Raw genomic sequence first — 17,753 nt, forward strand, 5'->3', positions numbered from 1 at the left:
TTCTGTGGCATTACACCACACTTGTCAGTCTAACAACCCTCACTTTGGGCAGCCGTGTAACTCTGAGGTGTTATGAAGCACATCCTGTCTTTACTTTTATCTACATTAAAACCTGGAATAATAGTTTCAGCCATACCCAGAACCTGCTGAGAGCACGCAGCAATGAAAGCGTGTGGCCTAGTTCTCATCTAAGTCTTTTTTTTTTAATGTATTTTCCAATAGCCTTAAGTCTCTATGTGATGATACTTCAAAAAAAGTAAAAATTGGGCACACTTTTACCTAGTACTAAAAGTCTTTTTTTTCTTCCATGTGCTTCTTTCTTTCCTTCTTCCTCTTTCCACAAGCTCAGTCCCCCTGGAAAAATACATGATGTACCTAAAAGGAGAATGTTCTGATTTTAAATGTACAACCCAAAAGGACTGTTATGCAGAATAACAACCCAGTCTCTAAGGTAGCTGGCATCCTGTCGCCTGGATCTGGTTCCCACCAAGTGCTTACGCACTTGAGTCATTTTAATGCACTGGAGAAATCCACTGAGAAAAGTGAAACTCCCTCTGTCCACATGAATGTGTTGGTAGGATTGGGGTGTTGGCGCTTGGCACATCAAGGGTTAAGTTGAGAATTCAGTGTGTAAACTGCACTAAACTGAAGTAGGACACTGGTGTATATTCAGTGAAAGAGTTAATTGTGTCATTTGTACCAGGTCCTGGTTCTACATATCTGGCAGATTTCTTAAAATATCCTAAGTTAGGTTATGGGTAGAATGTATTTTTCTCTGCATGGACAGTGTGGAATTGTTGAAAGCAGAGCAAAGTATTCAGAGGAATGAATTCCTCACCTAAGATCTTAAAAGGAAGTCCAGAGGAGGCCCTGGAGATGCTCTGATGGCTGGAGCCCCTCTGCTCTGGAGCCAGGCTGGGAGAGCTGGGGGTGTTCACCTGGAGAGGAGAAGACTCCAGGGAGAGCTCAGAGCCCCTTGCAGGGGTTGAAGGGGCTCCAGGAGAGCTGGAGAGGGACTGGGGACAAGGGATGGAGGGACAGGACACAGGGAATGCTTTCCCACTGCCAGAGGATAGGGACACGTGGGATATGGGGAAGGAATTCTCGGCTGTGAGAGTGGGCAGGCCCTGGAAGAGGTTTCCCAGAGGAGCTGCGGCTGCCCCTGGATCCCTGGCAGTGTCCAGTGCCAGGTTGGATGGGGCTTGGAGCAGCCTGGGATAGTGGAAGGTGTCCCTACCCATGGTAGGGGGTGGAATGAGATGAGCTTTGAGACCATCTATCTAATGAGATGAGACCATCTATCACAAACCATTCTGGAATTCTGTAATTTTTCCTTTCTTAGCAAAATCTGCTTTTGTCCCTACTAATAAACTAGTACCTGATCAATGCACCTTGTCATAATTGTACAGAAGGCATCCTTAGCGCTTTTTTTGGTTATTTCATGGGAAGTTTATGTCTGTAGATGTTACTGAGAGCATCCAAACCCAGTTGCACTGCGAAGTTTGAGTCCTTTCTACATGAACACCAGTGACTTTGCTCCCTTGTCACATACGTGTTGAGCCCTTGGCGCAGAGAGATGTGTGCTAACAGCTCTCGTTGTGTTGCAGCCCATGCCTGGACACACTCAGTTTGCTCTGGAAGCTGGAGCCCAGGTGCCTGTGCTGCCAGTGCAGCCCTCCATGGTCATGTCACCGCCGTTGCAGCTGCAGCCGGAGCTGGTGCCGCCCTGCGTCGCTCCCGAAGGCGTTGCCCAGGTCCATGGCAGCCTTGCCACAGCTGCCCCGCCTGCCCCCATAGAGCCTGGCCTGCCTCTCCAGCCCTCTGCTCTGCTGCAGCTCCAGCCTGATCTTTCGCAGCCACTGGGCCAGCAGCTCCCAGCTCCCTGCTCGGCTGTCGCAGCAGGCACAGAGACATCTCAAGAGGTAGAGCCCTTCCTCTGAAGTAACTCACCAGCCTCAGCCTTAATCTTCTTAGTTACTCCTGTGTGAAACAGTGGGCTTGTTGCACAAGGGAGGTTATCCCCTCTGTGTGTTGAGCTGCTGCTCCTTGATGCCAGCAGTTCTGGGTCAGCAAATAATTGGCTATTCCAAATGAAACCTCATGTTGCAGCTCAGGAAATGTCTCACTGAATTAATGAGGCAGCAGGACTAAGCACCTTCTTGTCCATAGCTGAGATAGAAATCAAGAAATTCTCAATGTGGGTGAGTTAGAAGTTGTTCTGTAGAGTTTCACCCATGTTCTGTCCAGTCTTGTTTTAAATGTCTCAAGCACTTGTTCAACAACCCATCATTTGCCTTAAGAAACTACTCCACAATCTGAGTCTTTGTATTGTGGAAGCCTTTCATCCTTTTCAGTTTGAGCCCTATTCTCATTTCATTTAGCATTGTATCCTCCTGTATTGCCTAATGTCTGCTGTAGCCCTGGGATTTTTGTTTCTTAAGATACTCATAGGCATTCCCAATTCTCAGTGGTCATAGAAGCAGGATGCTTTTTATTGTTTTCCTTACAGAATTGTCAGCTCCTTGTCTGCTATTTTGACTTTTCTTTCCACTCCCATAATTGTTTAATCTTCAGTCTTGACAGAACATCACAGAACATTTCTTTCTCTTCAGCTGCCTGTTAACAAAACAAAACAAAAGCTTTGGCATTTCTACCTGATTTCAGGAAATAAGTCTAATTTTTTCTCCACTCCTGGATGGAAATGTCCCACTGTGATTCTGCATTCAGAGTGGTTCCTCTTGAGTCTCTGCTCTGAGTTATCTTTCTTCCCAAAGTATGTATCTCATCTTTTCAAAATTAATCCTTTGGTTTTGCCCATGTTTCCATGGCTTGTCACATGCCTTGACCCCAGTGCAGCCTGAAATTCCATTGGACATACAACTCAATGCTGCCTCCAGAAGATGCTCCAGAAGGCCTGTGCTAACACTAAAAATGAATTCTAGTTCCCCATTTTTCCTGTCTGTCAATGGCAGTTTAATTCTTACTGCATCAGCATTCCTGCTGTGATGTAGGATATTTCCTGGTGAATGTCTGCGTCCTGTTGGTTAAGTGTATCAGGAATTGTAGAGCCTGTCTGCAGTGCTTCACCTGCAGACTCCCCGGAAAAGCTGGGCTGGGTCAGGCATATCCATCATTCAAGGTACTCCTTCTCCAGCTGTCTTTTTTCTGAATGCACAACTCATGGCAAGGTCAGTGCTGGTGCCTTCAGTGCGGAGTCCATTCCATTAGAGATTCTGGAAATATGAACAAACCTCATTGTTAGGCACTGTGATAGGGGGGATACAAGTTCTCCTGAGAAACTCGTGGCCACTGAGGCACATGTCTGTCCTTCGCATCCCACATCCCTCAGAACATTTAACCACTGGTTTGCTAATTTCTTTCTCACGTCCATCTCTAAGTTAACCGCTTTCTCTCACTCACTTTAAGAAGTGAAGCAAGTACCAATGCACATTGTATCCATGCTGGTTTTCTGGCATACATGGCTAAAGTTTCCTTGGGTGTAAGAGAAGTTTCATACCTGTCTATATAATCAAAACACTACATTTTGTTTCTACTCTGCCATGACATTTTTATCTCTTCTGTTGTGTTCAGGCATGTTGCAGCACTTGCATCCAAACCAACCTGAACCAGTCAGGCAAAAGAGGTTTTGTAAGGCACTTGGTTGAGTGCTTTACCAGAATGTCGATACATTATGTCTGTGTTCTCTCTGTTCATTGATGTTGCAGTTTTATTGGAACTGCATTTAAGCTTGGCATGGCTTACATATGGTGTTTACAGCCAAGGAGTGGGGCTGGCTGGTTAGCTGCAGAGAGCCAGTGATGTTGACCAGTTCCCCTCTGAGCTTTTAACCTCATCTCATCACTGCTCGAGTCCTCAGTGTAGCGATGGCAGTTGAGGGGCTTGTTTCTAGCTCTGCGTCTATAGAAGTATTTTATAGACATGTTTTTATAAATATATGTAAAATTATATATATTTATGGGTGTATCTGGTGTGAGTGTATATACACAGTTATATACACATAAGGGTGTGTGTGTCTTTGTGCATACATGGTAAGTTTGTTACAGCAGGGCCTGCAGCATTGTCACAAATTCTATGAGAAGGGGTCTGCCCAATGTGAAAATCATGCTATGATGTCTGTCCCAGAGCTGCAGCCAGTGAAGAGGGAAGATTTTAGGGGAAATTCATGTAGAGGACAAGAGGACATGATGCAAGGGTGGTGTTCTTAAATGATGAATTTTCATCTTTTGTTTGTAAGTTCCTTAGAAATTTTCCCACTAAGCCAAACACAATGAAAATACTGAGCATATTTTCAGGAAACTATATAAAGCAATGAGCCAAATTAGCAGATACATTCAAAAATAAAAGACAGTGGAATTGTCCCTCAGTCCAATTTTGCCATGGTGGTGAGAACTGTTTTATTCCTTTCACCATCTGATCTGCTGTGGGCAGAGGAAGGGAAGTGGCAGGTTAGTGTCTCTGACTAAGTGGCTGGGGCCTTGGACAGAAGTGAAGTTGAAAGGATAAAATTGGGCATGTATTTTATTTCTAGGTTCCAAGAACTGGTTAAACAGAATGGTTTTAGAGTTACTGATGCCAACCCTTTCCTAAAGGTGTTTTTCATCTGCTAATATAATGTGTTTGCTTAAATTACTTTTTCTTGCATTTTAGGAGCAAGCAATACAGGACAAACTCCAAGCTCTGTCCCAGAGTTGCGAAAGGTATTATCACCTCTTTGGCGTAAGAAATGCTTGCATTTTGGAGTCTGTTTTTTCTGACTTGATCAGGAGAAGAAGGACTGGGAGCATGTCTAGGGAGAAGCTGACAATGTTCTGTGTGCAGTGTGCCCATTCTGGCACCTGCAGGTCTTTTATTTCCTTAGTTTGGATGCAGCATCCTAGCCTTGGTGTATGTACAGCTGTATGGATCTTCTTTTTCCTCCCTCTACAGCAAACCTTACCTGTTTGACCTTCTGCTGGGAGGGCAGAAAGACAGGAGCTGAGAAAACTTCACCTTAGAAAAGTAGGAACTAGTGCAGTTCAGAGAGAGACTGTCAGGGCCCCTTAAGGGATATATTCAGAGTGAGGGACTTCTGCTGTGTTACTGCCAGAAACATTAATAGATCATTTCTTGGTAGGTGTTGTAGCCAGAGTATGTGCCTGGTGTAGAGTAGTGCCCTTCGCTCACTGAGTATTTTCCAGTTGACTCAGTTCGGGCCAAAAAAAAGTGCAAATGTGCCCTTTTTTGCAGCCTCTCTTATAGCTTACATGTGATGCATGACTCCATTGTGTGTGACTCTGCCTTTATTTTGGGGCTGTTCTTCCTTTCTCTTGTGAAGCTACATGAGTCCAGATGTTGCTTCTGGCAAAGAGATGAGTGACAGCTTGGAAGGAGCAACAGGAAGTGGAAAGCAAGAAGGAAAGTCTTCAAAGAAGCATAAGAAATCCACGCGTGCTCGTTCGCGCCAGGAGAAGTCCAACAGACCCAAACTGACCATATTAAATGCAAGTACAACCTGTTGGAGGGTTAACTCTAGGGTTCCTTTGGCTTTGCCAGGAATAAGGGTTGTTGATCTCTGCATGCAGGTGTGTAACACAGGGGATAAGATGGTGGAATGCCAGCTTGAAACCCATAACCACAAAATGGTGACGTTCAAGTTTGACTTGGATGGTGATGCGCCGGAGGAGATTGCCACTTACATGGTGAGATGTGGCTGCCCACGGGCTCTCAGTGCTCCCAGTTGCTCTAGGCAGCTCCTCGTGTGTGCTTGTTGCCTGAGCTGCCTGGCAGCTGTGGAATGAGGCATTAATAAAAAAAAGTCTGTTTTCCCCTTTATTTTGATGTGGCCTTCTAGGTGGAGAATGAATTCATCTTGCAAAGTGAAAAAGAGACTTTTATTGAACAAATGAAGGATATCATTGATAAAGCAGAAGATATGCTCAGTGAGGATACAGAAGGAGAACGAAGTTCTGACCAGGGAACAAGTCCCCAACAAGATGCAGATAGGCTGGAAATAAGCGAGGTAAGAAACACTGAATACAGATTCCTAGTTTGATTCCTTTTTTTTAACAGCCAGATACTTAAATTACTTTTGCATCTTGTGTTAAAAAAACTAAAAAGGTTTCTTAACTAAAAAAATAATGCTTTTGCTCTGTTAAGCCTTACAATATGAACGGAATGCTGGTCCTCTTGCACTAATCCAGCTATTTCTTGTGTTGTCTCTTTAACAGGAGAAGCGTCAGTCTCAAATGAAGACATCTGTGTATCAGCAAAATGGTAAGAGTGCCTTTGAGTTTCTAGTGGAAGATGTCCCTGCTCATAACAGGGAGTTGGAACTAGATGGCCTTTAAGGGCCTCTTCCAACCCAAACAGTCCTGTGTAATTAAGACAAAGTCATGATCTGGAGACAATGGAAATTCATGTGTTTACTTGTAATTTTCTTTTCATCCCTAGTTTTGCATACCGGAAAAAGGTGGTTTATTATATGTCCAGTGGTTGAAAACCCTACTACAGATGCCCCTGAGTTTTCTCCCCCGGTGCCTCCCAGTGCCCAGCAGACAGAAGGGCCAGGTATCTCCAAACTTTATAGAAAACGTCTTCTCAGAGCTGCTGTGTTGTCTCTCTTCTGTCCTCAACTCACTCAGCTGTGATGGTTTCACTTAATTTAGTCAGACGAAGAAAATGATGAGTTTTGTTAAGCTGTGCATTTACATGTGCACGTGCATTTACATATGTTCCTGGCGTTGAACCAAATTGGAAATCTTTATCTGAGTTTCAGTAAAGTGTCAGTATTTTAGCTATACCTTATCCTGCGGGGTAGCCGAAATTCTCCATCACTATGTGTCTTTTCAGTGAAATATTTTTTGCTGAAATAATCTGAAAATTCTCGTTTGGTGTACATAACAGCTATTTGCTGGTGGGAATTGCTAGTGGGTTGTCCCTGCAGCTGACCAGGGGGCTTGGCAGTGATTTCGTTTCCTTTCAAGGTTCACCTTTTGCTTGTGTTCTCTCTAGACCCGGAACAGTCAGATGACCAGCCGGTGAGCTCTGCGGTGACAGAGGCACCTGGGCTCGGGGCTGGCCAGCAGCTTCCCCTGCACACAGGGGTCAGTGACAGCCCCCTTGGAGCCACCCTGTCCTTGGCAACGGCTCCTGCTACAGCAGCTCCTGCCAGCATAGCAAGCCAGCCAGAGTTCCCGGCGCCAGCCGCGCTGGCATCTGCCCCGAGCATCGCGGAGCCCGTGGTGGCCAGCGGGGGTCAGCCGGAGTTCCCCCAGCCCGGCCCCCCGGCCCCCCGAGCCATGGGGCTGGAGGAGCCCGCCGAGGCCCCGGCCCCGCACCTGCAGCCGCAGGCGGACGAGCCGGCCTGCGTGCCTGACGTGGAGATTGCCTGCTGCAGCGTGGGCCCACCCGCGGCCGTGCCAGCGGCTCCGGGGCCGCTGCCTCCGGACGCCGCGGTGCTGGAGCGGCAGCCGGCGCCGCAGGGGCCGCACCTGCTGGAGGGCAGCCAGCCCGGAGCGGGGCCCTTCGGCAGCCAGCCCTTCCCCGCGGCCGCTGGCCCCGACGCCCTGGCCTTGGCGGGGTCCCAGCTCCAGAGCCCCACGCAGGTGCCGCTGGCCACGTCCCAGCAGCTGCCGATGGTGCAGGGTGGCACGGGGATGGCCGGGGCAGGGGTTGGCCTGCTCCAGCAGCAGAACCCCCCCGGCGCGGCCGAGTCCGACGGCGAGGGCCCCCCCAGGGTGGACTTCGTGGACAACACGATTAAAAGCCTTGATGAGAAGCTGCGCAATTTGCTGTACCAGGAATATGTTCCAACTTCTTCGGCATCAGCAGGGACGCCAGACACCTCTGTGCCACCTGAACAGGGCGACAGTGAATTTACCTTATCCCCTTTTCCTGAAGAGCAAGCTCCTGCCCCAGCATTGGATGGGAGAGAACCAAGCTATAGCATCCCGGACACCGGCCAGGAGGTGAAAGCTGCTGCTGAGCCGCTTGTGCCCCTCGTGCCCTCAGAGGCCTTGCCTTGCCCACCGCTGGTCAGTCCCCCAGTGGCTCTGCCCTTCACCCCCTCAAAGCCAGCCTGTAGGGCTGGCCCCAGAGCAGAGCTCAAGACTCACTCTCCTGCGGTAGGCCACGTGTAGATCTTTTTCTTCCCTAAACATTTCATAACTCTGTTCCGGGGTGTGTTGCTTCTGCCTGCTGACTGCTTTCCAGTGTGAAAGCTCACTTAAATTTTTCTTGTCACATGCATCCCAATTCATTTTTCAGAAATGCTTATTAGTGAAAGCCAGACTTTTCCTTTGGGTTTAGAAGTGGTATAATACTTTAATTCATCTCCTCTTGTGTCCCGTCCAAAGCAGGCAGAAATATGTCAATTTCTTTGTAGTTTAAGAATGTAAAACACATGCATGGTGTCGTCATTGTAGTTCTAATGAAGGTGATTTTGCTTCAATTTTAAGTATAAATGAATGGCAGTGGTACAATTACTGCCTTAGAAGTCATCTTGGATAAAGCAAGCATTTCAAGTACCTTTGCCTTGTCCACATGCTGCAGCCAAAGTCAGACATTCCATGGGCATGAGTTTCTTCTGTTTCCTGTAATAGTTTCTTTTGTCTTCTCCTGAGCTTGGTAGAGCAAGACTGACATGGAAGCCTCTAAGGAAAGAGGTAACAGGCAGTCAGGGGCAGTGGTTCTTCTGTCTCAGTTGAGCCCCCATGTTAGGTTTTTTCAGATAAAATTTCAAGTTTATGAAATCATCAGATTTGCAGCACATTGTGCTAGATCAGTGTCTATTCCAGGCCCTGGCACAGGTTACCCAGAGAAGCTGTGGCTGTCCCATTCCTAGCAGTGTCCATGGCCAGGTTGGATGGGTCTTGGAGCAACCTGGGATAGTGAAAAGTGTCCCTGTACATCGCAGGGGAGGCAATAGGATGAACTTTGAAGTCCTTTTCAACCCAAACCATTCTATGATTCTATATCTTACTCAAAAGTAGCATTTCTGGAGATAATTCCATCCCTAGCAAGGCTGAGCCTGTTCTGTGTAGCATCAGCTGGAGGGACTCCTGTCGACTGCCCAACAGGTGCTGTGTGGTACAGGAAAGCAGCTGTACTGGAGTGACTGTTTAGAGCGTGTTGTTTTCTAATGATAAATGACTTTCTACAGCAAACCAAATTCTCTCTCTGTGAAAGGTGCTATGTCTCTCGAGTAATTGGAATTCATCCTATTAAAAGCTGTGTCAGTAAGGAAAGAGACATAGAATTTCTGAGGACAGACGTACAGATGAGGAACGTACAGTCTGGCTGGAAAAGCAAACCAGAACAAAGCCCCAAGCATGTGTGTATATATAATATACCGGGTTTCAGTAGCTTGGGCTGCAGTTCCAACTGCAATGCTGCCACTGCTTTATTTCTTTCAAGGAAGAAGGAAAAAAAATGGGGGAGTTGGAGACAAGACTTGAAGGCCCCTCCACAGGCACTGTGAAATAGTTCCGTATTCTCTGGTAGTGCCAGGGCAGCAAGGGGAAGTGAGGGAAGGAGAACACATTCTGCTTTGTGAGACTGAAATTGTGTTTCTTTTTTCCTTTTACTGAAAGTTGAACAAGCCAGAAGTCACTGGTGTGAGTGCTCATCCCTCAGAGGCAAGAGGTGGGTCAGCAGGCGGAACAGGTAATGCTCCTCCGGCCATCCCTGCTTGGTGTCAGTGGCAGGAGTGGGGCAACAGCCCGTCCATGTCCAGCAGCCCTGTGTGTCTCTGAGACACCAAGAACACCAGAATAGTTCAGGCCCAATGTACCATGCAGATTTCATTCTTCTTCTCTTTTTCTCCTTAAAAATTTTTAACTGAGTAATGAGATTCCACACACCTGTTATTATTTGAATTCCCCAAATCACTAGATCTGCCAACCTGCAGATATTTTATATTGCCATTGCTATTGCCTCCTGCATTTTCAATCCTGTATTACAAAGACCGGGGTTTTAAATTATTCCTCAGTGGTACACTTCAGTTTATCACAATGAAACACTGGTTTTTATTACATTAAAGCATTCCAGACATAAATATTTTTTTCCCAACTTTAAATCAGGTCCAGCCACAAGCATCGCTTCAGCTCCTGCTGCTCCAGCAAAAGGCCTCCTTCAGGTAATCAGAACTAGGAGCGGTTTTCTGCTTGATTGTTACAGTTCCTTTTGTTAAGCTCTCTTATTTTTGCCAGGCTGCACCTTCATCATCAGGCACAGCTCCACAGATGGAGACTTTCCAGAGGAGTGAGGAGGCAGAGAGGACAGCTTCGCCTGCACACGCAGAGAGCGTAACGCGGAGAGTGACAGCAGATGGGGTGATGAGTAACTTCCACAGGGATGGTTCTCCAGGCTCTGGTTCCTATGGAAAACAGGCTGAGGCTCAGGAGAGTGGCACGCCAGCCAAAACCATTGGCAGGTTTTCAGTCATCAGCACGCAGGATGAATTAACTTTAGCAGCACCGCACTGCTTGAGGTTCTCGGCCCCCCCGGACGTGTACCTGGACGAGCTGCCCTCCAGCCCGGACATGAAGGCTGCTGTCCGCAGGGTCCAGACGGCCTCGTCCGTGGACGTCCTGTGCGACCAGGCCTCGAGCGACTCCGCTGACGAGCCCTTCCCGCGGCAGCCGGCGGCTGCTGCAGCTGCACAGCTCTCCCCCGCCAGCAGCAGCACAGCCACAGACTTAATCAAAAAAGCAGCTGCTTTTCTGCAGAGGTCTGCCAAAGGTGGCTCCCCTGGCCCAGAGTCACCCAATGGGCAAGGTGCAAAGATTCCTACGATCAACATCACGTCCTTCCACTCACAGTCGTCCTACATGAGCAGTGACAATGACTCAGAGTTTGAAGATGCTGATATGAAGAAAGAGTTGCAGAACCTGAGAGAAAAGTATGTTGAGTTGCAAGTGATATAAGGGAAGCTTGTGTTACTGTACCTGAGCAGCAGCTCAGCTTCGGATGAGCAGAACTGTAAGGAGTAAACTGGTTCTGGGCAAATCAGGCAATGCCAGGACCTTTCCCCACCTTCCTGCTGTGCATCGCCTTATCTGCCAGTTCCAGTTAGAAGAATAACTCATAGAATCCCAGACTGTTTTGGGTTGGAAGGGACCTTAAAGATCATTCCAACTGCTGCCATGGGCAGGGACACCTTCTATTATGTAAGGTTGCTCCAAGCCCCATCCAACCTGGCCTTGGAGCCAGAGACTCCCCCTTCCAGAGATGGGGAGTCACCACAGGTAGATTGTTGTAGCTTTGCATACTTAGGGATGAGCAGCTGATTGTTTTATAACCAACAATTGTTTTGTTTCTTCTTTTACAATTAATTACACTGTCAGGATATGGTGCTTTATCAAATGCATTGTTAGCACAGTCCTTTTATTTTTTTAGGCATATGAAAGAGATTGCTGAGCTGCAGACGCAGCAGAAGAATGAGATAGAGGCACTGTATATTCGCCTGGGGAAACCCCTTCCTCCCAACCTGGGCTTCCTTCACTCTGCCCCACCAAGCAGCCGGCGCCGAAGAACCAGCAAAAACAAATTGAAAGCCGGAAAGCTCTTAAACCCTCTGGTCCAGCAGCTCAGGAGTGGAACATCAAGCACAAGTAGGTACACTGGGTGCTTCCCTTTGCCTGTTGCTTCTGTCAGTCGTGGCTGTGCTGTGTGATGTCTGGGACTGCTGGAAAGGATGGAATGTTTGTTGGTTTTAAGCTGGCATGCTTTTGGACAGGCTTGTCCCAGGTCCTGCTGGCAAGCCATACCTGCCTGCTCTGCATTGCCTACAGTTCTTGGTAGAGGAATAATATTCCACTTTAATTTGGAAAACAGCCTGGTTACATCTCCTCTATTCTTTAAATCCAATTTACTGATGTTTGTATTCACTTCTTACATGCTGTTATGCTGTATTGACTAGGTGCTATATCTTGTTTCCTTTTTCCTCCAAGATGCCATATATAAAAGATGGGATTCCATTTGCTCCCCCAAAGGATGGGAGGTAAAAGCATTTACAAAACTGTGGTGGATGCTTTGACCATGAAGTAATGTGAGATTTTCACACAGCACTACAGTCCTGAGGTTTTATCTCTTGGAAAAATACAAAAATAAAATTTACCTGGAAAATATTGATAAAACCCAGTACCTATTTCTTCAGCAAAATGTAGAATAGAATATGCATAATTTTTCTCCAGCTTAGTTTGTGCTGTTATTTGGGGGAGCAGCAGCATTTCCAGCATTCACCCTTTATTTCAAACCTGATGGCTCTTGTTTTCAATATCACTGCATCATAGGGCCTCTTTGAATTTTGTTGCATCAATCTTTATAGACAAGGTGTTGAGGAGAATTTTACTTTTAGCTAAGGATTTCAGCTGAGTTGGGAAAAACAAATATATTCAGAGGCAATAAGTTCTGTGGCCCATCTTGAGGCTGAGTGTTCTTGCCCACAGGGACTGAAGCAGTGTTGGATACTGTCTGTTACTTCTACATCTATCTAGATAGTTATATGCTTATCTGTAGATATCTAGATAAATGTCTCTATCTGTACTTTTGTCTACACAAATATCTTAGGTAAAGCGGCTTAAAAACCAAAATACTTTGCAATCATGTGTTACATGAATTTATCTGTAGAAGAATCTGAAAGTGGCAATTATACTCAAATAGCTATAAATAAAAAGTCCCTTGTATCTTTGCTGCAACTTTTATTCTTCTCCATTTGCTTAATTTCACCTTTGGTGTGGGAGAGCAGATCTCTGTGTCCTGCTTTGTCATTCTGTGTGTTCATCCTCCTCCTCAGCACCCCAGCAGCTCTCTCTTCATTCCAGCAGTGCTCCTTCTGAGGCTCCTGAAAACACAGAGGAGAAACTGTAAAAATCAAACCTGCTCCAGGAGCTTCTTGGAGAAGCAGGCTCAGTGATAGGATATGTGGGTTATTTTCTGGTGCAGGCTCTCCCCAAAGTGTGTGCTCCATCCAGTGCATCAGAATAGTGAACGGCTGTTCCTCTTGGGGTCAAGATACGGATTATTTTTAGGCAGGGATTTTTTATTCAGAGTTTTCCTAGCTTTTGCCATTGCATGTGTTATGTTTGTTTGCTCTTTCAGGTAACCTTTCAGACTCTAAAGACTCGCCCCACAGAGAAAGCAGTAACTCTCAGCCGGGTTTCCCCGAAGCCGCCGCGGTGCCTCCCGGCGCAGCGCCCGCCCTGGGCAAGGCTGTGCAGACCCAGCAGCCCTGCTCTGTCAAAGCCTCTCTGTCCTCCGACATCTGCTCCGGCCTGGGCCCTGACGCAGCTGACGCCAACGCAGGCTCTGGCCAAGGTGATTCTTCCTGCTGCCTGTTTTGTGTCTCTTCCAGCACGTGCTAAAATTAGTTCCCTTCCCTTAGGCTGGAACTTTTTAGGAGTGATAGAGGAATGTGAACCTTTGGCAATCCAAATTACTGGCTTATCTTTAAAAAGAGCATTGCAGTATTGTCAGAAGAGCAAAATTTAAGTATCTTGCCGAGTGTTACCAGCACTCGAGAAGGCATGCCCCAAGACATCCCTAATTCTTAGGAAAGAAATACCTTTCAGCTTTGCCAGCAGTGGCTTTATCCTTAATACCTTCTCTGGAGTCTTCCTTACAGACTCCTGAGCAAAAATGAATGGAAAACAAAGAAGATACAAAAGGCTAGGAGAGCGTTTGCTTTGTTTCATTTTTTTAGCCCCTTGATTACAGTAGACCCCAAGTTCCTCATTATAAACTACCAAACTGTCTTGGGCATGAGAGAAAATAAAAATGAAATTAAAAGAAAACCAAACCCAGGGGACCAAGTTATATTTCCTTTCTATGAGGGGTTCACTTTGTGCATAATTTTGGAGTCCCAGCCACAGGACTGTGCTCCCATGACCCCAGTTCTGAGACCTCTGTGTATTGCCCCCATCATAGGCTTTGACTGATCTTGTTGCCATGCATATGGGAAGTTCCAATGATGATTAAAATACCTTCCTCTCATTGCACATCCTGCCAAACTAATCTACAAAATACCTATCTGTCCTCTTCTGCTGTTATTGCATCCTTTGTGTATGGTCAGTGAACTTGCTCCTCTTTGGCAAAGTTAAGGGGGAGATGTGGAGGTTTAACTAACAAAGCTGATTTGACTGATGGTTTAGGACATCTGATCACAGCTACTTGTACTTTATAAGTGTCTTTGTTTTCTTCCCTTTATATTCATTTACAGGCTGGACGGTTTTCCACCAAACGTCTGAGAGAGTGACCTATAAATCTAGTAGCAAACCTCGTACCAGATTCCTCAGTGGACCTGTGTCTTTGTCCATCTGTTTGTATTTGTTCTTTTGTATTTTATCACAGTCCATCTTTCTTTTACCCCCTTTTTCCAATTCCATGATTTAAATCTCTAATATGTTTGGCAGGATGCCCCTTTTTCTCAACCATCTTTTCTTTCTTTTTCTCTTTTTTTTAAGTAATCATCATGAACACACCTTATTTATATTAATTTTTCATGTGAAAGCTTTTTTTGCACTGCTTTTGGCTCATGCCTGGGCACCAAAAGCATGTGTGGAAGATCTCATCATTTATTATATATAGCCTGATGGTAAATTTTACCCTGGAGTTATCAAAGCTTTTGTACTTTATGTGATTTCTGTTGAAGTAATTTTATTTGCAATGTGGCAAATATACATGTCTGCTGTCCCGGTTCCAGCGACAACAAAACGAAATCCATCCTTCTGTAGACGAATGGTCTCTTTCACACATGTTTGGACTCTGAAGACATGCATGTAGCAAGCTGATACAATTCTAGAAGGTCACTGGAGGGTATAACTTCCATACAAGGGCTGTATTAACTCGATATACAGTACTGTTTATATCCACTCTATTTTCTTTAATTTTTTCCCCGCTCTTTGCATGTGGAAATGCTGAGACAATAGTGCTCCAGCTAGTTCTTTCCAAATCTCTGTCCCAGGTGGGCTTTTCCCCATGCAGTCACTTTAATTACTTTAAGTGAGCGATTTTTTTATGGAATCATAAGGCGCAGGAAGATCTGGTTACTCTAAGGGAGAGTCCCATCAACTTTTTGTGTAAGCTGATCTGGCTGAAGCACTTGACTCAGTTTATTTTCTTATGACCTTATGTGACCTCAGAGATGAAGTCAATTAGCAGTTCATCAAAGCATAAATAAGTAAAAAGCAATATCAGATATTCAGATGATACTTGGAAATGGATTGTTAGGATCCAGGAGTTTTGTCTCAAATAACTGTGCACCTTCTATTTGTACCCTATTTGTCTGACTTATAAAGTAATTGGCAATTCTACCAAACAATATCAAGCTATTTAATGAAAAAAATCAGACTTTTTTACCCAATTGTAGATGCTGCTTTTTAGGCAAACGGATTTTGCTTGTACAATAAAGATATGTTGTGCTGAACAGGTACTATAGGCCACTTACATATAACCTTAGAAGGGCTGATAACGTTTTTGAGAAAGTGTTTAGTTAAATAACTATGGGTTTACAGGAGTATCAGCTCTCCCCTTGGAGTTCTGCACTGCTCATTACTATCCAAATGGGTCATGTCAAAGGCACAAGACCACTCCAATACACTCCTCCTAATTTTATGAATAAACATTATTTTAAGAAATAATCTCAAAACTTTTTTTTTGAGCTCCCTGAAAGCACAAACACTCAGATGATTGACATTTACAGAATTTATTATCATGTGAGCTTTTCATGACTGGTGATGTCATGAGACAATTTTGCATTTAGGGATTTTTTCTTGATAACCTGAGGAGAATTCTCAGCTCCCAAAAATTCCTGTTTGGTGTTATAGTGGCCACAGTAATTTCTTCTTCTGCACATGTAATTCCCAGAAAACGCTTCAGTAATCTTCCATGGAATTACTATTCAGTAGGATGCAAAAGGTCTGGCAATAAAAATCAGTGTATTAAAAATGTTTGGGTGCATGGATGTTGTGAATGAAACCAAGGGAATATGTAAATCCTTTGAATCACGAAGTTTCCTCATGCTTAAATAACTCGGCATGACTAATTGCTTTCTGTTCTCAGCCCATGTGCTCTCTCAGGCTCTGGGCGAGTACAGGGGGAGGTTTGGCCTCCCCCATCTCTGAGTCACACCAGGAGATGGGTGCAGTTCAGGCACTTAACGTGACACTGCAACCCTAGGTCACCCCTGAGGGTCCCAGTCCTGAGAGCACAGCTTGGCTGCCAGAGGAGCCTCTCACCTGAGGTGCCTCTCACCTGGGGAGCTTGGCAGATCCCCATGGCTGAGCTGTGGGCAGGTTTGGTGGGGCAGGAGGCTATTCCAGCTTGTTTTCCTGTGAGCTCAGCAGGTGGGATGTGTGTGTGAGTGCAGGACTGGTGCTGTGTGCATTCCTGTCCTTCCCCAGGGTGGCTGGGGCTGGGACAGCGGCAGGCAGGACGGACAGTAGGATGTTCTGTGGAGCTGGGATCCAGAGCAGGTGTGTCTGGAGCCTCAGCAAAAACAGTGCTCAAGGAAGGCCAGGTTGGATGGAGCTTGGAGCAGCCTGCCCGTGGCAGGGGTTTGGAAAAGGATGTGCTTTTAAGGTCTTCCAATGTAAACCATCCTTTTATTCTGTTATTTGAAGGTGATGATGTTGGCAATACCAGCTGGCTCATCTTCCTTTCCCTCTGCAAGAGACATCAGTGCACCCAGCAGGCAGGCAAAGCCAAGCATTTGCATTAAGTGCTAAACATGTGCATCCATACCCCATCCCTGGAAGTGTCCCAGGACAGGCTGGATGGGGCTTGGAGCACTTGGGATAGTGGAAGGTGTCCATGGCCATGGCCATGGCAGGGGATGGAACTGGATGGGCTTTAAAGTCCCTTCCAACCCAAACCATTGCAGGTAGGATTCCATCCTCTGTGCAGTTGTACAGGGCTGGGACACGACTACCCAGCGCCAGCAGCTCGGTGGCGCCTCCAGACAGTACAGAGTCCTGGGTCTATTCCATTAGTCAAGGTTTCCCTGGTATTTTTTTTTGTTTGAGAGCTGTTGAGAAACACTGTGCTGCGTTTTCAGAAATGCTCCGAATCTGTGTGTTTGGATAAGGAAAACCAGCCCTTTGGCAAGGTGGGATATGCCAGCAGGAGACCTGCTGCACTGGCAGAAACGTTGGCAACTTTAAAAATCAATGTTCAGATGGATTAAAGACAGTATCACAAGGATCTTGCTCTGGTTACAAGATCCATCAGATTCAAACACTTCCACAGTGTTCTGCAGGACATTTTGAGCCACGTACAATATTGACTTCTCCTTTGTATGTTTCATTAAATAGAGTATTTTTGATGGGCTTTGGCATAATTTTATCCTGAAAAAAAATATTCTGCATAATTTTTCCTGGGCTAAACTGCAAGGGTGCCTTAGGGAAGACTTTTCACTGATTGTGAGTGGAATTTTCAAAGCTCCATTTGGCTTAGGCTTGGAATCTTGTGTAATGCAATTTTTTGCCAGGTTTGTAGCAATTCATATACTGTATGTGCATATGCAATTATGGAAATGGTCTAGCAGTTTATTGCCATTTCCATTTTTTTTGTAGCTTTCCAGCTTTTTGGCAGCTGTTAGTGCAAATATGGGACAGTGGATTTTTTTCTGTTCTGTATAATAGCTATTTAATTCCTCAGATAAGAGATCTGGAATTGGAGGTAAAATGCTCTGCTGAACTTTCACAATCTTACATTAAATCTTAATTATTATTCATCTCCTTAACTTTACTGTTCTT

General features: G+C 45.7%; 1 protein-coding gene across 14 annotated transcripts in view; it reads left to right on the forward strand.

The window, feature by feature from the left end:
* Positions 1 to 17,753, forward strand: part of WNK2 (WNK lysine deficient protein kinase 2) — a 95,901-nt gene that overhangs the window by 59,288 nt on the left and 18,860 nt on the right. For 5 of the 14 annotated variants that reach the window (XM_077184743.1, XM_077184732.1, XM_077184737.1 and 2 more), the window contains 14 exons: positions 1,608 to 1,922; positions 4,669 to 4,718; positions 5,336 to 5,501; positions 5,583 to 5,699; positions 5,852 to 6,019; positions 6,228 to 6,273; positions 6,451 to 6,567; positions 7,012 to 8,123; positions 9,591 to 9,663; positions 10,080 to 10,135; positions 10,209 to 10,900; positions 11,398 to 11,612; positions 13,102 to 13,317; positions 14,219 to 14,317. In XM_077184743.1, coding sequence (XP_077040858.1) covers positions 1,608 to 1,922; positions 4,669 to 4,718; positions 5,336 to 5,501; positions 5,583 to 5,699; positions 5,852 to 6,019; positions 6,228 to 6,273; positions 6,451 to 6,567; positions 7,012 to 8,123; positions 9,591 to 9,663; positions 10,080 to 10,135; positions 10,209 to 10,900; positions 11,398 to 11,612; positions 13,102 to 13,317; positions 14,219 to 14,317 — 3,442 coding nt within the window. The remainder of the gene's footprint in view (positions 1 to 1,607; positions 1,923 to 4,668; positions 4,719 to 5,335; positions 5,502 to 5,582; positions 5,700 to 5,851; positions 6,020 to 6,227; positions 6,274 to 6,450; positions 6,568 to 7,011; positions 8,124 to 9,590; positions 9,664 to 10,079; positions 10,136 to 10,208; positions 10,901 to 11,397; positions 11,613 to 13,101; positions 13,318 to 14,218; positions 14,318 to 17,753) is intronic. The other 9 variants (XM_054640253.2, XM_077184736.1, XM_077184738.1 and 6 more) reach the window with 7 other exon arrangements.

The sequence above is a fragment of the Agelaius phoeniceus genome, chromosome 11, assembly GCF_051311805.1.
Source record: "Agelaius phoeniceus isolate bAgePho1 chromosome 11, bAgePho1.hap1, whole genome shotgun sequence".
NCBI lineage: Eukaryota > Metazoa > Chordata > Aves > Passeriformes > Icteridae > Agelaius > Agelaius phoeniceus.